At 41.2% G+C, this 21959-nt stretch overlaps 1 protein-coding gene across 1 annotated transcript in view; it reads left to right on the top strand.

The window, feature by feature from the left end:
- The window catches only part of NUAK1 (NUAK family kinase 1), a 59509-nt gene that overhangs the window by 17125 nt on the left and 20425 nt on the right, over window positions 1–21959 (top strand). Inside the window, exon 2 of the mRNA XM_037880049.2 lies at window positions 12880–13000. Within this exon, the coding sequence (XP_037735977.1) occupies window positions 12880–13000 (121 nt within the window). The remainder of the gene's footprint in view (window positions 1–12879; window positions 13001–21959) is intronic.

Genomic DNA, 21959 nt, shown 5'->3' with positions numbered 1-21959 from the left:
CACGTTTCCCTCTTTGTGGCATACTGAGGGGAGGATGGCAGACCTCTTCTCTTAGTAGTGTCTTCAGGGAGTACGTTTTTCCTCTCAATGGTCCTGCTCCCATTGAAGTCAAGGGCAAAACTCCTACTGACTTCAATGGGAGCTACATTTTGATTGTTTAGAGGAGCATTCAGTGCTTCTCCCCTACTGTCTTTATTCTGAGAGAATGCTTTGTAGATTACTCCTTTGTTATCGTTCTGTCAGAGAAAGCCAAGTATTTTTATCATCATGCCCATGCCCATGTAATGGGCCTTATTATTAAGATAGGTTTAATGATCTTAGTGGCAGTATACAGTAGAGAGAGAAAACAGGGTGAAGAGTTCCCTTAATGTAAGCGGTGTTAAACTTGTCGATCCATATCATCATCATCAACTGGACCTTATGGTTGAAAGGAAAATGTACTTGCAGGTAGGTCCTTGGAAGATTCTAGTTAACTGTAAGAGAGTTTTAAAATCATCCGAAACCCTTCTCGTTTTGTGTGTGTCATTTATCCAGCGTCTTTCACCTAAACATAAGCCAACGTATGTTACAGACATTGCTAACTGATGGAGTGCATTGTTGCAACTGTTTAACACACACAACAACAGGATGCAAGTTTCTAAGAGGATGTGAATAATATTTACGTTTAAATTATGGGGTGGGAGCAGGGGGGGGGGGTGAGTAGTAGACAAGGAGAATATATTCAAACTGGAGTTTTGCCAAAACACCAAGACTAGGACCCTTGTGCTTGAGAAAAGTGTAAGGGATTTTTTTAATGACCACAAGTGACCAGCATCTTGCTTTTACATTTCATCCCAAATCAGCACCTCCAAAGAGAGAGTGCCCTCTAACATTATGCTTCAAGACCGATTCACAACGAAGATGTTGCCTCCTGAATCACTAAAGATCCTTTCTACTGCTTCAGTTTGGCATTTTTCATTGTATCATTGGCTATGGTAGCTGAGAAATCAAGCCTCAAAATTAATTTTGAAAACTGTCTTCCAGTATTTGGAGGAGGAATCTTTAGTAACCATGCAAAACTGAGCACAGTGATCATGGGACTTGAGAATTATTTCACTCTCCTTTCCCCTGATTTGCCAGTATTTTAAATTAGTAATAAACATTCTGCACGTGGACTTGCAGACCTTAAAGGACTGGCACATGAGACACTTGAAGTAAGTTTTCCTCCCTTGCACATGTTCTGGATGGTGCTGTGCTGTGTTTGGAAGCTGATCAATAACAAAGATTTCACAATTGTAACCTTATTCAAACTATGATATAAACAGACATTGAAACAGATGCTACTAGGTTTTTTTCCTACTTATAAGTAAAGTCAGCTTTTTTTTGTTCCAACAAAATTGTAACCTGGAAGGAAAGCAGTTAGACATTGTGGAATCCCAATTCCTTGTTGCATTTGGCTTTAGTAAATGTGGAAGCCAAAAATAAACATTTGCTTGGCAACTTCACCAGAAGTTAATATAAATGCAGTTTTTATCCTTTCAATGAAAATGGCATTCAGTATTGGTTAACATTTCTTAAGGAGTAGTGACTGTGTCATTAAGGTTGTAAGACAGTTTTTATTTTAATTCCAATTACGGACCTATGGTGCTTACCAGAAAAAAAACCCAAACCCTCTCCCCCCATCTTTTTTACAAGGCTTTCATGTGTCCAGAGGTGAACTTTCTTTGAAAGTTTGAAGGTAGTTGAACAGGATGTTTTTGAGTTATGAGACTATGGAAACGAGGTGGTTATTCACTTTTTAGAAATTGTTCTGTTATTTTGTCCATTCTCAACCTAAAAACAACTGGATGTAAAACTTCAAACTCATTTTTTTTAAACTAATCTCCTTAGGAAGTATAGCATATGACTTTTTTTTCAGGCTGGAGTACACAAGGTTTTAGGTATTAGAAGTAGCATTTTTGGATGTTCTGACAGGTCTTGGCAACAGGTACAGGTTTCATTCCAGCTAATGTAAGAATTCATTTAAAAAAAAAAATCCAGCCCTTTTTATTAGGAAGCTAGGCTTCAGAATTCATCTTACAGTCATCAGCTCCAGGGCACCTACCTTGAGTTATCACCCCTTTCAGCTCACACCTTCCTCACTAAAGACGGCACAGGTAATGTTGGATCTCTACTCTTCAGTAGCTCCCCACGCAATTACACTTAGAGAAAGTAACTTCCCCAGTTCCTGAACTGTCATTGCTCTCCACCACTCCCTCCTGGGGAAACGGAGTCTTTGTGAATGAGGTGGGATGGGTATTACAGAGTTCAAGGGAAAAAAAGGAAAATGGCAGGAACTGTGTCTTCTGTAGGTACCACGGCAAACTTGCTTCACTGTTGACTGTGCCAGAGTGGAGTGTTTCTGGAACTGCAGTGGTATATTATAACTGATACAACATGGGTGGATATCGAGAGGACGGATTAATGTTGATCCAGCATTTGAAAAATTGAATAACACTTAAGTCCTAAGAATGTTTATGATATATTTATTCTTCCTTTTGAACATAACTACTGCAATATAGAAGTGTATTATCGCCATATTTAAAATAATACTTTTTGGGGGAAGGTGGCTTTCTTTAGAGTTGTAAGGTCCATCAATTTATATGTTGGTTTTGGGATGTGAAGTCTTCTGTGGCAACTGGATTGAGACTACCAAATTTAAGAGCTATCAGATGGTAACTGATTTAGGCTGGATTTGAACCAGCAATAATCTAGAAATAGAAGGTTTTATTGCTCGTTGACTGAGCCCTCCAGACAGCCCTTTCCAAGATCCACTGCATAGGGATGGAACACGAGTAACCAAACTGCTAACCCATATTTTAAGTCCTGTTGGGAAGAAGATTTATGCCAGACCAGATGAATTGCCTTTTATTTCTGAGGGTAAATCAATCTTGAAATGGTTGATGCAGAGCTGTCATTTCCAGTTGGAAATAATGAAAAGACAAGGCAGGGCTCCTTCCGAATGCCAAAAGAATGGGTCTGTCCAGGGAATTTTACTCGAGAATGCACAGTAAAAATATGCCAAGCAGCATTTACACAGCAGACTGAGGACAACAGGTACCAAACAATGAAGGGATGTAAATTTTCCAGCAGGGCATTTCTCAGGAAATACGCACATAAATCCTGTTAACATGTACCATGGACAAGGATGAGGGCAGAAGGGGAGGAAGGGTGTTGCACAATATGCCTCCTGTCACCCACTTTGTAAATGTATAGCATAAATCTCTTGGTCTGATTGCTTCTAGTGCTCAGTATACCTCGTTACTTACACAGGCAGTTTTTTGAGTCTGTGAATAAAAGAGGCATGATAAAGGCAATGAAAATCAACCTAATATTTCTGAGTCACAATTCCTCTTCTGTTGCTGAGTCACCACTCATGATATGATAACGGCATTTACAGCCAACAAAATTGGAAACGAAGAAGTAAAACACAGATAAAAGTATTCTGGCTCTCTCTAAAGGCACAGGCACACAATGTCTCATCTTATGCAAATAAAATTTTGATTTGACATTTATCATCTAGACCCAGGACTTCCAGTGCCTGAGCAGAAGAGAGTTTCTCGACAGGCAGAGATATGGTAGCCGTAAATCAGCTTCAGATTTGGAAAATAGAATCTTTTTATATGACATGTTGGGATGTAGAAGATTGAAGCAGATGGTTACAGATGTTCTGTTTTTACCATACTGAATGAGGTTTCTGTAAAAGTTACCTCACCTTTTAAGAGAGAGAAATCAAAGGTGCCTATTTAACCTTTGATTGGCACATGCATGCTTGCCCTTATGTGATTGTTGATGCAGCTGCTGGCTCTCAAACAACAGCATTCGTCTTTGGAAACATCCATGTAATGACATGAACAAACACGCAAATAAAAAAAAAAAAAGCAAAAGCCCTGAGGTTTAAATCAGCAGGGTTCCATTGGGTACAGATTGCACCATTGCTTGCTTAGAGGAAAGAATTTAAGCAACTTCCCTGATTATGACACAAGTTTGCCAATCTGCTAAACAATAGAGTTGGGTAGCTTATAAATAATTAATTAGGATTTTGCTGCATGATTGTCTCCCAGGCAGTAATCTCCATGGAGATGATTTAGCTTGCAGGATCTGAAAAGTAACAGACTCCAAGATGATGGTACTGTGATGGCCTCACTCTCTCTGCCCCGCAAAAGGAGAACACTCGGAGATGTATCTGTCCAACGTACAAGGCCAGGCACTAATTTTACAGCAACTCATATAATGTCTTTTTATCCGACTTTCCACTCAACACATGAAATGTTTTCTATGTCTCTGCAGAAGCCTCTTGTAAAACAGTTTTTCGTTTATACTGAATATGGCTTGAAGTCAGATTGCCAAGAGAGCTGTACTTCTGCATCTCTAGCTAAGAGCAGGAGTATGGCCCAGGAGTTTGGGAAGACACACAGGAGGGGGCTCTAGGAGAGGAGATCTCCACAAGGATGCCCCTGTGGAGTTCTTTTCTGATTGTTCACCTTCCCCATGGAATAACCCAAGGGATCTGCCCCCAAACCTAGCAGATCCAAAAAAGCCCTTTACCTAGCTCTTATCCCTAGTGCCTCCCTGGACCCTGGCAGAGCAACTCCAATGGAATCACACTTGCAAGGGCCCCTTCCACCCCAATCGACTGCAGCTTCCCCGGGGGGGGGGAGGCTCGATGAAAAATATAATACAGTCCCAACCTTTATTATTTTTTCTGACTAAGCACCAGGGGGCTGGGGGAGGAACATGTCTCCTCCTTCCTCCCCCTCCCACACACACTGGCTCTACTCCTGGTCCACTTCCTTGCATTTGGTCCACTCAATCTATAACTCCACACATAGAACATAAGAACGGCCATGCTGGGTCAGACTAATGGTCCAACTTAGTACTCCCACCCAGCCACTCCCCTGTCCCTATGTGTCCCTGTCCCCCTTCTCCCTGTCCCCATGTGTTTCTGTGCCCCCGCTCAGACACCTTCTGTCCCTATGTAGCTCTGCACCCTCTCCCCAATCACCATGTGGCCCTGCACCTCCCTCCCCACTGTGGCCCTGTGCCTCCATTCCCTTTCAGCTCCTGTCCCAGTCTGTCCTCCCCCACTAGCCCTTATGAGCCCCTGTCCGACCCCCCAGCAGCCCCACACTGTCTGTCACCCACTAGCCCCTGTCTCCTGGCCTGGCCTGACAGGAGCTGAGTAGAAGGCAGGCCTTTTCTCTTCCCTAGCTGGCTGGGAGCTGCCGCTGCGGTCTATCCCCACAGCGCCCTCTGGTGGGCAAAAGGCAGAACTGCAGCAACATTTCGGCAGAAGCTTTTAAAAACTTAAAAATATGCATAGCTCATTAATTATGCACACGCGCAGTAGCACAGAATTCCCCCAGAAGTAAACTAGCCCAGTATCCTGGCATCTGACAGTGGCCAATGCCAGGGGCTTCCAAGGGAATGAACAGAACAGGGCAGTCATCAAGTGATCCATCCCCTGTCACCCAGTCCCAGCATCTGGCAGTCAGCACTGGCTCTTGACCTACATCTTCCATGAAGTCCAGAGGAGGGGAAACAGAGCCACAGAACTGGCTGGACCTGACTACTTCCCATCACACAGTGATGATCCCCTCTGATCACAGATTTGAGGAAGTGGTGGCCTGTGTATACTTTAAAACACCCCCCACCCACCCACAGACCCCAAAAAAGAAGCAAACCCTATTCTGCTTTAAATAACCCTTTTAAGCTGCATTTTTAACATATTTCCTAGTGACAGTAGTTGGTCTTCCTCCCTCAGGGGATTGCATTCTCTCCCTGATGTCATTTCCCCTGCACTCTTAGAATGCTGTTGCAGTAATAAATTGGAATTTGCTCCACAGCCTAACTGGGACGCCTAAGAGGTTGAATCAGCTTAAAATTCCCAGCCTCCACAATGAAATGGAACAGCTTGTGAGCACACAGATGGATCTTTCTTTGTTTATTTTTCAAACACAAAAATATTCTACAGAATAGAAGATAAGTTTGGCTGATAAGAAAACTAACATATTATCTACAGAAATTACGGGGGGAGATTCTATGGCCTGTTATGAAGGAGAACAGGCTAGATAATCATAATGGCTCCTGCTGGCCTTAAAAATTTATAAATCTATGCCATAGGGCAAATTCTGCCTCTGTTTACATTCGTGCAATCCCAGTGGGGAATGTGTCAGAATTTGGCACATTGTCTTTAAAAATCAGTTAGAAACAGCCAAAAGGAAATGTTTGATTCAGGAAAATATAGCTTTATTGTTCAAGATTAAGTCTCTACGGCTTTTTCTCCACCCTCACCTGCCAATAACCTGATGGCCAGATTGGTCCCACAAACCAACGAGTGCCCAGGAGGTGGACACCTACTACCTACTTATACTCTTTACCAAGTGTTTATAATATGTCATATTTTGCTGTGCACAACGCTTTTACTGTATCTTTATGGAAAATTCCATCCATTTTGCTTTGCCCAGAAGTCTGGAAAAAGTGAAACATTTCTCATGAAGATAGCACTGAAAGTACAGAAACCTTTGTAACTATCATGAACCATCTATGAAATATAACTCGATTACAAAGTATTTGCAACAAACAAAAGCCAAATAAGTATGAAACATACTTGGGAAATTCTCCATCATCCCTCCAGGCAGGCCCAGAGAGTGAGTATAAATCCTCTTTCCAGCAAAGTCAGACAGGTAATTTATTGTAGCCCTGCAAAGGGAGTAACTTACTTCCCCACACTTCATGCCCATCCAACTTTGCTAGCCATTGCTTGGAGAAGTGCCGCCATGGCTCTGCCCCATCTTTGCCTTCTTGTTTATTGGAGAGGGAACAATTGGTGACAGGACCCAGTGTCATGATGTGATCACTGGTGGCACAATTGCACCAGACTGTTGAGGGGACTGTATTTCCTTGCAGGGCCATGTGAGGATTAGTGACAATCTAACCCAAAATGTTTAAACAGTAAAGTGTGGTGTTGTGGTATTTTTATAATTGAAAGCTTCATTTCCAAATGCGGGGTTATCTTGTAGACCTCCACAGTGCAGAAGTTTCTACTTTAAAGTTATACTTTTAGATACATTTTCTTTTCCTGTCAGTAGATCAGCGAAGAGTGGGCAAATTATTAACGCTTAAGATTGGAGTTAGCTACTTCCCTGAAAAAAGGTTCACCGTTGGTTAGATGTTTTTGTCTCTGTTGTTACTTTGTGTTTCTGAAGAGTGCAGGATTTATTCTGTTTACTTCTGGCTATCCTCAGAATGGGTGGGAGGGAGAGATTTTTCCAGCTCCTCCCCACAAATGAACTCAATCCTGACCAATTGTAGGACTGAAAGGAAAGTTCAGATTTTATGCTCATATAATCCTTGGCCTCAGTGTGACTAACAAAGATTCTAGTTAGTGCTACTTGTGATCCTTTTGTGTGCATATGTGTAACGGACACCTGTCCTCTAGGAAATGAACTGAGACCAAATCATCCTATTGTGGTCCCCAAAGAAGCCATCTTGTGGCAACTGCTTTTGGACCCAGATCTGAAAATGCACATGCTTAACTTTGCACTTACGAATAGTTCCAGTGAAGTCAGTGGGACCACTTACGTGCATAAAGTTAACCATATGCAGAGCCGTCCCTTGTGTATGGCGAATTGGGGTGACTGCTCTGGCCCTGCGCTTTGGGGGGCCCCACAGGCCGGTGCGATTGGCTGGTGCAGTTGGTCCCAGAAGTGCCGGGTCAGCCCCGGAAGTGACAGATTCGTCACTTCCTTCCCGGGCCCCGTACTCCCCTAGGGACGGCCCTGACCATGTGCTTAAGTGTTTGCAAGATCAGGGCCTTTGTCTCTATTGATCTTGAACCTGTGACATAGGAATGAAAGACTTTGTATCTCTCTATTACAAACCAGGTATGTTATTGTGTCTGCAACTAGGGTTCTTAGTTACCCAACACATCTCATCAGTTCAGGAGGCTGGGAAAAACTAAACTGCTCTGATAGTAAAGTTACCAAAAATGCCATAATTACATATCCTGAGATATAAAGCTAGAAATGTTTTAAAATCAGCAAAACACAAACAAAAAGTGTGGTAAGAATCATGTACCGTTTTCTGGGATTACCATAGGGGCTAATCACACTTCTGCAGTCAGAACTAGAACTGGGTTGTCATGAGCTGTTGATAAGGTTGGCACAAAATGCATATTGTATTTTATCCTGCCAAATTTCATGTACTTTGAAACTTAACATGTTGTGATGATGAACAGAATAGATCTGTTGCTTTCAAAGAAAGGCATCTGCAGGATGAACAAATAAGTGCTTTTTAAAATGTATTTTTCAATTAAGATAATAACTTCTTAGGCCTAAGTTTTTCAGGTTCCTCATGTACAGTCTCTGGCATCAGTCCCATAATTAAGATTCTGACAAATGCAGCCTACAATATCTCTAGTGCTAAAAGAATAAACACATTTTAGAAAAGCTGCTTTTTTCCTGAACGTATTTTTGTGTAAAATAAATTTCATAAACAGAAATCCGTTAGCAGCATTTAGAGTGCTTAGAAAAGACTTGTTTTACATTTTGATACTGTAACAAGCAGATAGAGATCTTGTTTTGTTCACTGAGACCAAAACAGTGACATATACTATAATTTCCTAAAATGCCATCATGGCACTTAAGAGAAACCATTGAACATGTTGCAATGAAATACTTCAAAAACAATAGAACTGAAAGATATTGGGCCAGATCCTCATCTGTGTTGATTCTTTCAAGTCAGTGGAACTGTGCCAGTTCATACCAGCTGACGATCTGATCCTATCTGTGTGAATTTGGTGCTGGTGAAAGTGACAGTTTTGGAGACTGAAGTTTTCTCTATCCACAAAAAAGCAACACCATGGATGTCAATATAACCTTCTGAACAGTGTAAGTCTGAAGTGTGCAGTCTTGACTTGGGATACTGCCTCTGTGGGGGAAAGATCCGTGTCCAGGCCCAGTCAATACTTGGTCTTTAAGATGAGATTGCTGACAAGATTGCTGGTCTTTGTGATATTGAGTCTATCCACTTGGAATTGGGCAGACAACCGTACTTGTATAGGACACCAAATAGACATCAGATGGTAACAGTATTCAATCATTATCAACCTAGGCTGTATTTGATCCAATGACCTACAAGTGAAATGTTCCTTATTCTTTTAGAGCCAGGTTTTGATGCCTTTACTCATGTAGAGTAGCCCTATTCATCTCAGCGGAGCTCCTCATGAAGGAAAGTGAAACTCACAGTGGGTGAGGGTGTCAGAATCTAATAATCCCCCAATTCCCTGAGCAATCCATTCCTCTTAACACAGCAGTTTGGGCGGGAAAGTAGACTTCCATGTCTGAGACAGAATGAGTGTCATGATCCACATTGTGGAGTACCTGTTCTTGGGAGAGGCACGCCACCTTTCAGACTCAGTTTCATTATATGTTAAAATGGGGAAAATAAAGCTTACCCTCTTATTTCTCAGGAGTGTTATGAGGCTTAACTAGGTAATATCTGCACAGCACTTTGAACATGTAAAGTGATATGTAAATTCTAATCAATATTATTCCTATTTAGCATAAGAGTCTAGATTCTGCCACCCTCACTCACACTGAGTAGTACCAGAATATGCACAGAGTCCTATTAAGGGGCAGTACCTCACTCCACAGGTAGTATCCAATAAGCTAATGCTCACTTTAAGAATTGCAGAATATGACCCAAAATGTGCATAAATACTCTGAGAAAAGATCATCAGCTGACTTCAGTGGAGCAATAACAATTTATACCAGCTGAGGAGCTGTCCCTGTATTCCTGAGTATCAGTCACTGAGACCAAAAGAGCCTGAGGGACAGGTGAGGAAGTCAAAGTCTGTGTTACTGATTTGCATGAGAGATGTTTCTTCCCTCATCTGGGGTGAACTCCTGGACCTAAGAAGTCAGTGGCAAAACTCCCATTGACTTCAATGGGTCTAAGACTTAAACATACAGGGTAAAATTTTCAAGAGAGCCTAAGCCTAAGCCTTAGGACCCCAATTCCCATTTTCAAAAGTGACAAGCACTTAGGAAAGAAAGTGATAGTCAGTGAGACAGGCTCCTAAGTGCCTAAGACTCTTTTGGAAATTGGATTTAGGATTCTAAGTCACTTAGGTGCTTTTGAAAAATTTAGCCACAGGAAACACATCTTACTGTATTCCAAGGCAAGTTCAAAGATACATTTTAATGTCTATATGCAACCATAATACTTAGTCCTGCCATGAATGCAGGGGACTGGACTAGATGACCTCTCGCAGTCCCCTCCAGTCCGATGATTTTATAATTTGAATCACTGTTGTGTATTTTTCATATAAAAAGCATATACTTCCATGTTTAAAATAGAAACTAATTATGAGAGTTAATTTTCCTGTTTGTCAAGTATAGAGTTAGGATGCTGGCAGGCTGTCATGCTCTCCTGGATGCCATTATTCCTTTCCTGACCCAGAATGGTGAAGAATCATAGAATATCAGGGTTGGAAGGGACCTCAGGAGGTCATCTAGTTCAACCCCCTGCTCAAAGCAGGACCAATCCCCAATTAAATCATCATCCCATGAAGAATTTGCTACCTGTTATATGCTTGACAATAAAATCCTTCTTAAATTCTTCTTGAGAGCCAAGTGCAAGACTGTCTTATAATAAAAGGCAGTGGTTCTCAAACTAGGCCTGCCGCTTGTTTAGGGAAAGCCCCTGGCGGGCCGGGCCGGTTTGTTTACCTGCCACGTCCGCAGGTTCAGCCGATCGTGGCTCCCACTGGCTGTGGTTTGCCTCTCCAGGGCAATGGGGGCTCCGGGAAGCGGCGCGGGCCGAGGGATGTGCTGGCCGCCCTTCCCGCGGCCCCCATTGGCCTGGAGCGGTGAACCGCAGCCAGTGGGAGCCCGGCCCACCAGGGGCTCTCCCTGAACAAGCGGTGGCCCTGGTTTGAGAACCACTGATAAAAGGCATATTTCTACCCGTGTCTAAATTTACTTTCAGGAATGCGTGTGCTGCTCCAAGAGCCACCCACATCCTCCTTGTAAACAAGGTATGCACTTACAGCCTGCCCAAGTGCAGAAAAATTGAAAAAGAGAAAAATCATGTGATGTCTGCTAGTGTTAGCCGCTTTAGCCCTCTGCTTGGAATATCTCTGATGAGGCCTTTTTCTTCTTACCTTTACTGGAAAGGTGTGAATCCGAGATGAAAACGTTGCTTTGCGCTGTTACTTTTCAAACTTCGATCCCAAATGTTTGGGTCAAGCAGCAGAAAAGAATTGTATAGCTTTTAGATATGACTCCCCTCATCCTTTACTGCCTGCTGTGTTCTGTTGTTCACTCAGGCCCTGAATCAGGATAGCATGTAAGCACATGCTTAAAGTTGAGCATGAGTTTAAGTCCTATTGACTTCAGAGGGATTTAGGATCATGCTTAAAGTTGAGCATGTGCTTAAGTTTTTGCTGAATAGGGATGCCTTCCCAATTTGGGGACTCTGTAGTTCCCATTTAAGCACAGTTCATGTTAATATTCTTTAATATTTTTCCCTTTCCCTCCAATGTCCTTGATGCTACACATAATAATTAAAAAGGCACCAATAATGCCATTCACAATTATTGATGCATGCAAACAGTGTTTCACAATAGACTGGAGCATTGTAAACCGAAATACTTTTTCACAAGGCAAAATGTTTTCTCAGGAAAGTTCCATGTTATAATAAGCTTGTGGAATAACAAAAGTGTTATTCACCCACAAAAGGGTGGTCTCCATAGTAGGAACAAGGTCATTGGAGGAGCATTGGAGGATAATGATGTTAGACAAAAGGCTAATGTTTGATTTTAATCTAGCTGGTAATGTATTCCTTGTGCCCTGGCTTTAAATAAAAAAAACCATTTGGGGTAAGTATCTGTGATCATAAAGTCAGTGTTGCCATTTGCTGTTATTCAAAATGCATATTCCCCCAATCAGGGTCTTCCCATTGTTGATTTATGCTTTTTTTCTGTAGCATGATCTGACCTCAGCAATTATTTATGAGCTCGCTCATATAAGTCCTCTCTTTCACAGGCAACTCACACACTTGCTAGGGCTTTTTGAATCTGAATTTGTGCTGCAAGTTCACCTATCACTTCCTCTGTTCCCACCCAGCTTTTTGGAAAGATACCCAGTCACACGATGTGCTTGTGAAAGGTAGCTGATTGAGGAAGGATGCAGGAAGGATATGGTTTTGGAGTGATTGCATAAGTGCTGTATAGGACATGAAAGTACAGGATTTATACAAGAGCGATTTTCAAGGCAGTGGCTGCAAATATTAAGGATTTCTTTATTTTTCACTTAGGCCTGCTCAGTACTTAGGACTTGTGTTGTAGCTCATCATGTAATAACTTGTATTAATATCGTGCTTATTGTGTGAGCTTGGCCCAATATATTTTGTTATTGGTACCCTAAAATATCGGTACCCTAAAGTTTCTCTGAAAAACTAATAGGATTTCTAAGGGGAATGGGCTAAAGCTTTTGTGTGAGATTGTCAAAAACAATCAACTCTGGCCAAATGCTGTTCTCATTGAAATCAATGGGGGGCTTTACCATTGACTTCAGATTTAGGCCAACACTGAGTCCTTTTGAAAACCCCACCCTTTTTTGAAGGATAAAGCTGTACAAATAAAAGTCTCAAAACTTAATGTGATTCACTGCAGTAATGAGAGTGTACGCGTTGTAATGAAGTGGAGGGGGCATGGGGTATGTATTTTAAAACTTTATTTTGGTCATTCCACATTCTGCCAGCATCTGACATCTGTATTTATTTTCTGAACTCTCCTAATAGATTATTTGCATCTGTTCAGTTCCAAGAGTAATGCTCGATTTCCTGAATTTATAGGTTGCAATAAAATCCATTCGTAAGGACAAAATTAAGGATGAACAAGATATGGTTCATATCAGACGGGAGATTGAAATCATGTCATCCCTCAGCCATCCTCATATCATCACTATATTTGAAGGTTAGTGACTGCGATTCTTTTCACCATCTGTACTGTTTGTTGTCTCAGACCTAGTTTTCATATGCTTTTAGGTTAGGTCTTATGACATCTCTTAGTTTTGTGCACCAATTCCCCTTCAAATCGTATTCCACTTTGCAAATGTACACCACCTCTCTAGCAACCACAGGAATTCCTTGCATGGGGGAAGTTGTTAATGTGTGGCTGAAATGCTTCTGTCTGAGTGTGAGGAGAGCTGTCACACAAACCATCCAATCTTCCCTGTCCCAAACCAGAAAATCAATTTCATTTCCCCCCTCCCACTCCAATTCATTTCCTCCCCTCACCAAAATAAAATCAATTTCAGTTCATGCCCCTCAACCACATAGAAAGTCAAACTAGATGATCTGATCATCCCTTCTGGTCTTAAATTCTTTGAAACCCCCAACCATTCCCCACATAGTTCATTGCTTTAACTTCCTTGGAGCCCACCTGGTCAGTCTTAGTCTCCTTACACCGTTTCCTTCATTGCTGCCAGCCCCTCTTGATGGCTGTCTTCCCAGGCCCCGTTCCTCCCTGAATCCAAGGTTCATCTTCCAACTGACTTCTCAAGCCTTGCTCCCAACCCAGTCACTAGCTCATCACTCCTGTCTCCCAGTCCAGTCCCAACTCCTTCCCTTGGCTCTGCATTCCTGCTCCCTAACTCCCTTCCCTGCAGCATATGGCAGTGGGGCTAGTAGCTTTCTCCAGCTTATAGTTCCTGGCTCCAGGGCTGCTACTGACTCTGGGGAGGAGCTGGAAGTAAAAGGCAGCCTAGAATAGTGGCCTCTAGTGGAAGCTCCTCCTTCCTTCCTTCCTTAGGCTGTGACGTCCTGGCCAGAGCTAAAAAGGTTCGGAAGTGTACATGCTGTCTGGTCCTGAGTAGGAATGGAGCCACAGAGGACCTGTAGAGTGCAAACTCCAAATGTGTTGAGGGAGCTTTGCCCCACTTAGTCACTCTTCTTTTCTCACATGCTTATATTGGGAAGAGGCACCTGAATTTGGCCCTAAGTATTAACTCTACACACCCGCTGTACACGCTAGGTGATGATAGGTATATGGCAACTCCATTCTGAGAGTTGATCTGACTGATTAAAACAAGGTCTGGCTTGGAATAATGTTACAATATCACATATTGAGTTATTCAAAAGCATGTTCTTTTACTTGAAAGGAGATGAATTCATCTGTCTTTTTATGGAATAAACTCGTAACAGGATCTGGGAACAGAAAAGGGGAGGGATGCTGTGTCAGCATGTGGGTTGCAAATGGAGCAAAAGTTATTTCCAGTGTGCACTGGAACTAAAAAAATTAGGTATGCTACAGTGCTTTGACCAAGTGGCCTTCTTATGTCCCCTGCTCTGCTTTAAATAATTTTACTGAGTTAAAACATTTTAAAGATTAGAAAGATTTTAAAAAGTAGAAAATAACTTAAAGTTACCTTGAAGCAAAACCTTCCCCTACAACCCTCAGTTCCTTGGCTCTAGCTGAAGATGGTCTCTTCCCACAGCAGAACCAAGACAGGTTTTTAGTTCAGGGTTTTTCACCCCTTCCTTCCCAGTGAAAGTGCATAGGGCACATGACAGTGTTACCCTCAGTGAGATCCCATGCTGTTTATTCTGTTGTGATTCCTTAAGCATGAGTGACTCTTTTCTACATGGAAACTGGAGGCAGCTTTCCTCTCGTCTTTATAGGTTTTCAAGGTGTTCATTCCATTACCATTTGCTTCTATCCCTGGTGAAATAGCTACTCTGTTATTGAAACAAAATAATTATTGAGAAACTAAAGCAGTCTGGCATGACCCTCTGTATTTCAGTCATGGCCTGTGTAGATGGGCAATGGGAATTCAGATGGACAGTGTGATCCTATCCATTATAAAATCAATCATGTGGCACTGGGAACAGAGGCATGGCAGCTGTAGCCTCACAAACTCCAGGAGGCCAAAAGAAATATTCTCCAACACCCGACATCATACCATGGGTACTGAAGTGCAAGGCAGACCAGCTGAGACACAGCCATATTCACCAGGGGAATAGTTACATACTGCAGAATAATTAGGATCCCAATTCAGAAAGGTACCTCTTCATGTGTCTTACTTTAAGACTAAGAGGTGGTTCCAATGAAGTTAATGGGACTACTTCCATGTTCGAGATTAGGCTGGTACTGCAGCTTGCTGCATCAGGGCCTAGATTACAAAGCCATCTTCATGAATGAGCCATAAAAAATATTATAGTTATATTGTTATATATAAAGGTTAGTTTTAGTTCTCTGTTGTCTATTTATAATTTTTCTTTTGCTGTGTGTATTCAAGAAGAGATTTGAACTGCCATCAAACGCCCTAAAATCCATAAACAGAGGTGCAGGAGGACTGCACGGAGTCTGGCTAGAATGAGTACTGCTCTCTCTGTCTGGAAGATCTTTAAAAGATCTTTGAATTGTACTTACAAAAACACATGTTTTCCTGAAATGGGATCCATGTTTTGGTATCCTTTTGACCTTGTTGGCTAAAGGTGATTAACCTCTGAATTTGTCAAGTCAATATAAACATAAGCCATTGGTTTTTAATGCTAAGCAAATCCAAATGCATGTAAACAGGCTTTCTGGTTTAATGATACATTTTGTACCCAAATCAAAATGGAATTTATCTCATGCGCTATTTGCAAGAGGTAGACCTCCAGTTCTGAGTCAGAAGAAATTCCATCCTCTCAAGCAGGACTGTAATTGGCAATCTTTAGAGTGCAGCTGGAAGGGAAGTGTTCTTTTGAGTAACTTTAAATTCCTTGAAAAGGACTGAATAGATGAAGCTGACTTTGCCAGAAGTGTTCTGATTTCAGGGCATAAATTTTAACTCAGAAAGCAAAGCGCCCTCCACCCCCTTTTCTCCCCCTTGCAAACTCCAGGACTTGGTATCTAAAGCCTTTGAGAGCAAACATATTATTCCATGGGTAGCCTGACTGAAAAAAAAATCCCATCTGGCAATACTTTATTTTATAAAAGTTAAAACGTGGGGAGCGTATAGGGCCCAATCCTGTAAACACTTACACATGTGTAAAACTGTTCATGGGGGTAACGTTATGCACAGGATCAGGCCCATGGGTCTCTACATGGTGACGTACAGTCTTTGTGTAAGAGTCTCCATTGCGTGTCCCGGGTGTTGTCCCGGATTTCAGTAAATACAAACAGAGAAGTTCCTCCATTTATGAAAAGGACAGGTTACTTTAAAAAAAGCAAACACACTGTTTGCAAACACCGGGGAAATTATTTAACAAAGATTTTCCCTACTGAAATATAAGATTATGAACCCATTGCAAAGCCCATTGAAGTCAATAGCATTGGTTACTCCTGTACATAAAGTAAAGCATGTATTAAGTGCTTTGCTGGGTTGGGGCCAAGGCACTCAGCACCTTGAAGAGTCAAGCTCCTTTAAAACATCACAGTACTAAAATTGCATTTCCCTTAAAAAACACACTTCCTTAGTTCTTTGCAATTGCATTTTATTGATTAATAAAAAAGAGAATAAAAAGATTCTTCACACATTTCCACAAAGTGTAAGTTACAAATGTAAACTGACTTGAATTAGGTTTCCTACCTTTGCTAATCAGGAAATAAGTTTAGTTCTTTTAAACCTTTTAACTTCAATGTAAAACCTTTTAAATCTAACATATATTTACAAAGACGGTGTATGTTGCCTAGTTATAATAGTTGTTTTATTTACAAATACATGTTAAATCTAACATTTCATATCATGCCTCTGCAACAGTAACAGGACATGATCGGTTAGTTTTCAGTCATTGCTAGTCAATTCCACCTTGCATTTTTACAGACAGAATCAAAATGGAACTGAGTGCATGATCATGTGAGCCTCTGTGTGGAGAACTCAGTGAAGTCAATAGGTGTCCTGTAGCGTGAAGCACACGCGGGACTGAGCGCTTAACATGAATGATAAAAACTAGAAAGCTGAGATTTTTCTTTTTAAAATTTAACCAAGGGAAAGTATTTCAATGGTGACACCATTTAACCACATTGCTAATTGGCTTCCTCTATTTATATAGCTTTTTGACCTTCAAGTATATTATTTCCATTGTTTTCTTTTGATAACATCCAAGAATATGAAGTGATTTTTCTATAGTCTAGTGATTAGTAATGAAACAAGTATAAACAAACTTAACTCCTAGGTTATCATACTCCACCCACATGAATTTCCTTGCATTGAGTATGGTTTAACACCTAAACACCACCACTTGTGAGATGAACCCTCAGGTTCCTGAGAACACTGGCAATTTCAAATCACATTCTAACATGGTCTCAGGCTACATTATGTTTAAAAAATAAAAACAAATTTCTAACTGCCACCTCATGGCATATGCTTGCTTGTCTGAGGTTACAAAGCAATCATAATTTAAAAATGTAATTAGCAAGTCTGTTCTTCACTCAGGCAAAATTGGGATAAAATAGTGTAACAGAGAGCTTAAACGTTATGGCTGATTTAGTGATTCTCACATTTTTCTCAGCTTCTTTTTAAATGGTGAAACATCAAATTCTATGTTTCTTCATCCATGTATACATACAATTGATATCAGCAAGGCGTATGGTTCTCATTTTGATTTAATCCACTCAGTGGGGATTAATTTTTAACCCACAGACTGATTTAAAACGATTATCACAGGATCTTAACTACATTCCTTTAATTTAAGAAGAAATGCATTGCATTTCCACTGTATACAGCTGTGATTTAGGAAAGCAGTTTAGAACATGCTTAACTTTAAAGCATATGCTTTAAATCCCATTGACTTCAATGGTAATTAAGCTTATGTTTAAAGTTAAACATGTGCATAAATACTTTGCTGAATTGGACCCTGAAAGAGGAAGGCTACCCAAGCCCCACCATGTTCTTTATTTTTAAAAATTATATAGCAATAAACTAATAAATAACATCTTGATAAAAAGAAAAGGAGTACTTGTAGCACCTTAGAGACTAACCAATTTATTTGAGCATAAGCTTTCGTGAGCTACAGCTCACTTCATCGGATGCATCCTAGAACATCTTAGAAGTTTCCCATTATTCAGGTGTCTTTCTGCGGGATAATTTGTCCTTTATAACATGAGTGCACTAATTGGACTTTAAATGATTTTATTGAATGAAAGGTTATTCCAGCCCATGTGCCTAAAATTAAAGATAAACTTGCTTGTTCTTTTGATTTGGCTGACCTTTAATAAAAGAGCACTTTGTAGCAGAGGAAAGGTACTTCTGTCTGCGGCTGTTAGGAGAGTAATAAAAATACCGCGGAATGGAAAGACACCAGATGGAAGGAATGTCAACATACTGGAACTAATTTAGGAGATTGCTCTGATAGAGAGCAAAGGCATGAGGAGAATTCAAATGGTTCCAGTGGAAGGGAGATTGGCTGCCCCTCTTAAACCAACAAACTAAAGTTCTTACCCCAAGGTTACATATAAAACAAAAGGAATCAGCCCATGAGGAGGTAGTCCATTTAAAACAAACAAACAAACAAACAAACTCCTGCCGAGCCTGAATTAGCATTCGGTAAACACAGGAACAAAGGGATCAAGGTTTTTTTTTAAATTAGTCAAACAAGTCCAAGGAAAACTATCCTAATAAAAAGGATAAAAAGTGACTGAGTCCTTTTGACCAGTCTTTGCAAAGGCATATTCTTATGTGTTTCACATATCTAGGGCTAAATTCTACACTCAGGTAGAATTTTGTGTAACTCCCATTTCTTTAAATGGATAGTGAATTGTGTTCATTCAATAGCAGAATTTGGCCCATAGGGTTTCTGTAGAAATGTAACTCTTGTGTTCCTAGGGGGGAATATTGATCACTTTGGTGTAATAGACTCCCAGTGCTCTGAGCAGAGAGAGGTCTCTGCACTGCCAGTCCTATCTGGGAGTTGTAAAGCTCTGAATAGAAGCTGAGTTCATCATTTCAAGCCCTAAGTAGAGAGATTACATCCAGGAATTATTGCTATAGTAGTACAGAGTGTGATGGAGAACGATTGTTGATGTTACAAAATGTATTTCAGCTCAAATATATCTTTGGTATTGAGAAGTTAAGTAAATGTCCAGTTTTACGTTTGTATTCTTCAGTGAGCTCCCAAGCCAAGGGATTTGGTTTCAATTATCTGCCCAGAAACATGGAGCTTTCTTTTTAGCAAACAAACCTTTTCCTTAGAATTAACAGGAAAATTAAAGAAGAGAGAACGAGAAGCTGCAACACATATTTGAATATTTGAACGTAAGCACTTTTTGTTCGTTGTGCACAATTCTGCTCTTACTTTTAGGAAAGGCTCTTTGGAGTGGAAAGACTGAAACAAATTTATAGCTCAGTGAAAAATAATTCTCCTCACCTCCTGATACATTACTGCAGCGCTCCCTCCACCTCCCGGGACATAGTTTGTCCCTCCTGACATGTTACTCCAGTGCTCCTGCCCCCTCCTGATACATTACTGTAGCACTCCCCCCCCCCCCCCTTATATGTTACTGCAGTGCTCCCTCCACCTACCGATACATTACTGTGGCCCTTTCCCCCACCTACTGTGGCGCTCTCTCCACCACTTCCTGAGGCCTTGCTACATCTCTCCCAACATAGAATCATAGAATATCAGGGTTGGAAGGGACCTCAGGAGGTCATCTAGTCCAACCCCCTGCTCAAAGCAGGACCAATCCCCAATTTTTGCCCCAGTTCCCTAAATGGCCCCCTCAAGGATTGAACTCACAACCCTGGGTTTAGCAGGCCAATGCTCAGACCACTGAACTATCGCTCCCCCCCAACATCACCCAGCCTACAAGGTGTTGGAACTAAATAAATGCAAAGTCAGTGACTCAAAAATAAAAATGACAAACAGGTTCTAACAAGTATTTCTTCCTTCTGTCCTATAACAAAGGGGCCCCTCGCTTCTCTCTACACAAATCATGTCTCTTGATTTCTTATTGACAACTTATCTGCCCAGTCCATCTGTTGATATTCACAATTCTCCGTTTCTTGCTCTTGATTAACTTGCACTGCTTGCATTGTTTCCCTCAAAGGACTTATGCGTAGCTGTCCCACTGCTGTTATGAATAAATAACCTTTCATGCTCCGTGACCCTCATCAGCAGTTGAGGAGCAGTCCAGGGCAGCCTTTCATGAACGGGCCTCCTCCTCAATAGCGATCCATGGAGCATTCCTGGAGCAATCTGTCCTAGCTAAACCCGCTTCCCTGAAATTGCCAGCTGCAGCAGAAGTGCAGAAGCACTTCAGAAGTGGAGTGAGCTTCAGAATGGCAGAGGATGGCAGATAATAAATCAAACACAGTGAAAACACAATGTGCACCAAACATTCACAGGAGCTATGCAGAGGCAATCAGTCCATCAGCTTGCAAGTCACAGCCCAGGTGTTAACAGGGTAGCATATTTATTACCTCATTATTATTTGCAGCAAATAAATCCTGCATTTAGTTAATGCCCTCCTCCCTTCCCCCAACTCACAATCACATTATTTTCTTGGGGCATATATTTCTAAAACTACATTTGGTGCATGTGCATGCACGCGCGCACACACCCACACACCCAATGTTGTATCATGTTTGAAGATACATGTAAATATATAGATAGATATTACCATACAAACACTACTTTCAGTGAATGTTTAATGTTGGACTCTTTATCTCTGAGTTCAGATTGCATATCGCACTCATGTGAACCCTAGAAAGTAAGGAAATAAGGAACAAAGCCATGCATTTCCGTTCCACTCATTACTTCCCCTTCTCAATCTAGCTATGTCCTTTCTACCACCATCTCCACCCTCATCCAGAGCAACCATTGTACACCCCTGTTTATTGGGTATGTGCTCAGGTGTTTTGGTGATTAATGTAGGGTAGGTGTGGCTTTCATTACACTGTATAGGACTGTGTATTGGTGTATGTAAGCAATAAAGTACAGTGGCAGACTGCAAATGGAGCATGTGGCCAAGAAGGTGCTATGCTTCTCTGTAACGTTCAGGAGAACTTATGCAAATGGGTGATATGTGTTGGTGATTGTTCTAAACTGGTAATAATTTTTTATGTAGAAATTAGAGCACTGAAATCTGAATGCAGGGGGAGAATAAGGATGTGAGGGCCAAGGTGTGAGTAAAGATGTGGAGGCCAAGGATGCATGGGGGGCTGCCAAGGTTGCATGCAGGGATGTCCCAGGTGGGATGGAAAGGTCTATATGCCAAGGAATCTGTGCTTGAAGGGTTTCCTCTGTGTTGCAGTGGGGAGTCCTTGATGTACTGATGCCACAGTGCAGAGAGGTACTGCTGCCTATTCTGTGCTTATTCCATTTTGGTTTTGTTGAGAGAGCTTCTACAGTGTCAATGTAAGTCAAAGGGTTATGTCCCTATGAAAAGTCTCCTTCATGGAGATAAATGATATGCATCAACGCATCCTTCAGAAGACAGTGCAGTGAATCCAGGATGGTAGGTATTGAAATGCTCATATATAGATTGAATCCAATATGTTTTTCCTTCCAAGGCAGAAATTCATAGTAGAGATTTAGTATTTCCCAAATTTAGCTTTTAAAATATAAGCTCTGCTTGCTAGAGAAGAATAAAAAGCATTTAAAATGTTATATAAATAATAATGTGCCTTTCTCAAACCAAAGACCGTCTATATATGCTTCTATGTAATTGCAGGGAAATATTCTTGGACCAAGACTCAAACTGGATGTCAAATTTTAGTTGAGAGGGAAATTTGGTCATGGAATTAGAAATATCTGAAACCTGAATATAAAGGAAAATTTGACAAAACTTAAATGGTCAAGTTGCTAAGGCACAACTTCAATAAATCCATGTATCAAAAGAATGCTATCATCAGCCATGAGACATGAGGAAGTTACCATGTTTAGTGGCATCAAACCGCTTTTGTGACATCCTGAGTCACAGAGTGGAGGGTGTCCCTAGGCAAAAGGTG

The sequence above is a fragment of the Chelonia mydas genome, chromosome 1, assembly GCF_015237465.2.
Source record: "Chelonia mydas isolate rCheMyd1 chromosome 1, rCheMyd1.pri.v2, whole genome shotgun sequence".
Classification (NCBI taxonomy): domain Eukaryota; kingdom Metazoa; phylum Chordata; order Testudines; family Cheloniidae; genus Chelonia; species Chelonia mydas.
This window is presented reverse-complemented; position numbering and strand designations above follow the sequence as displayed.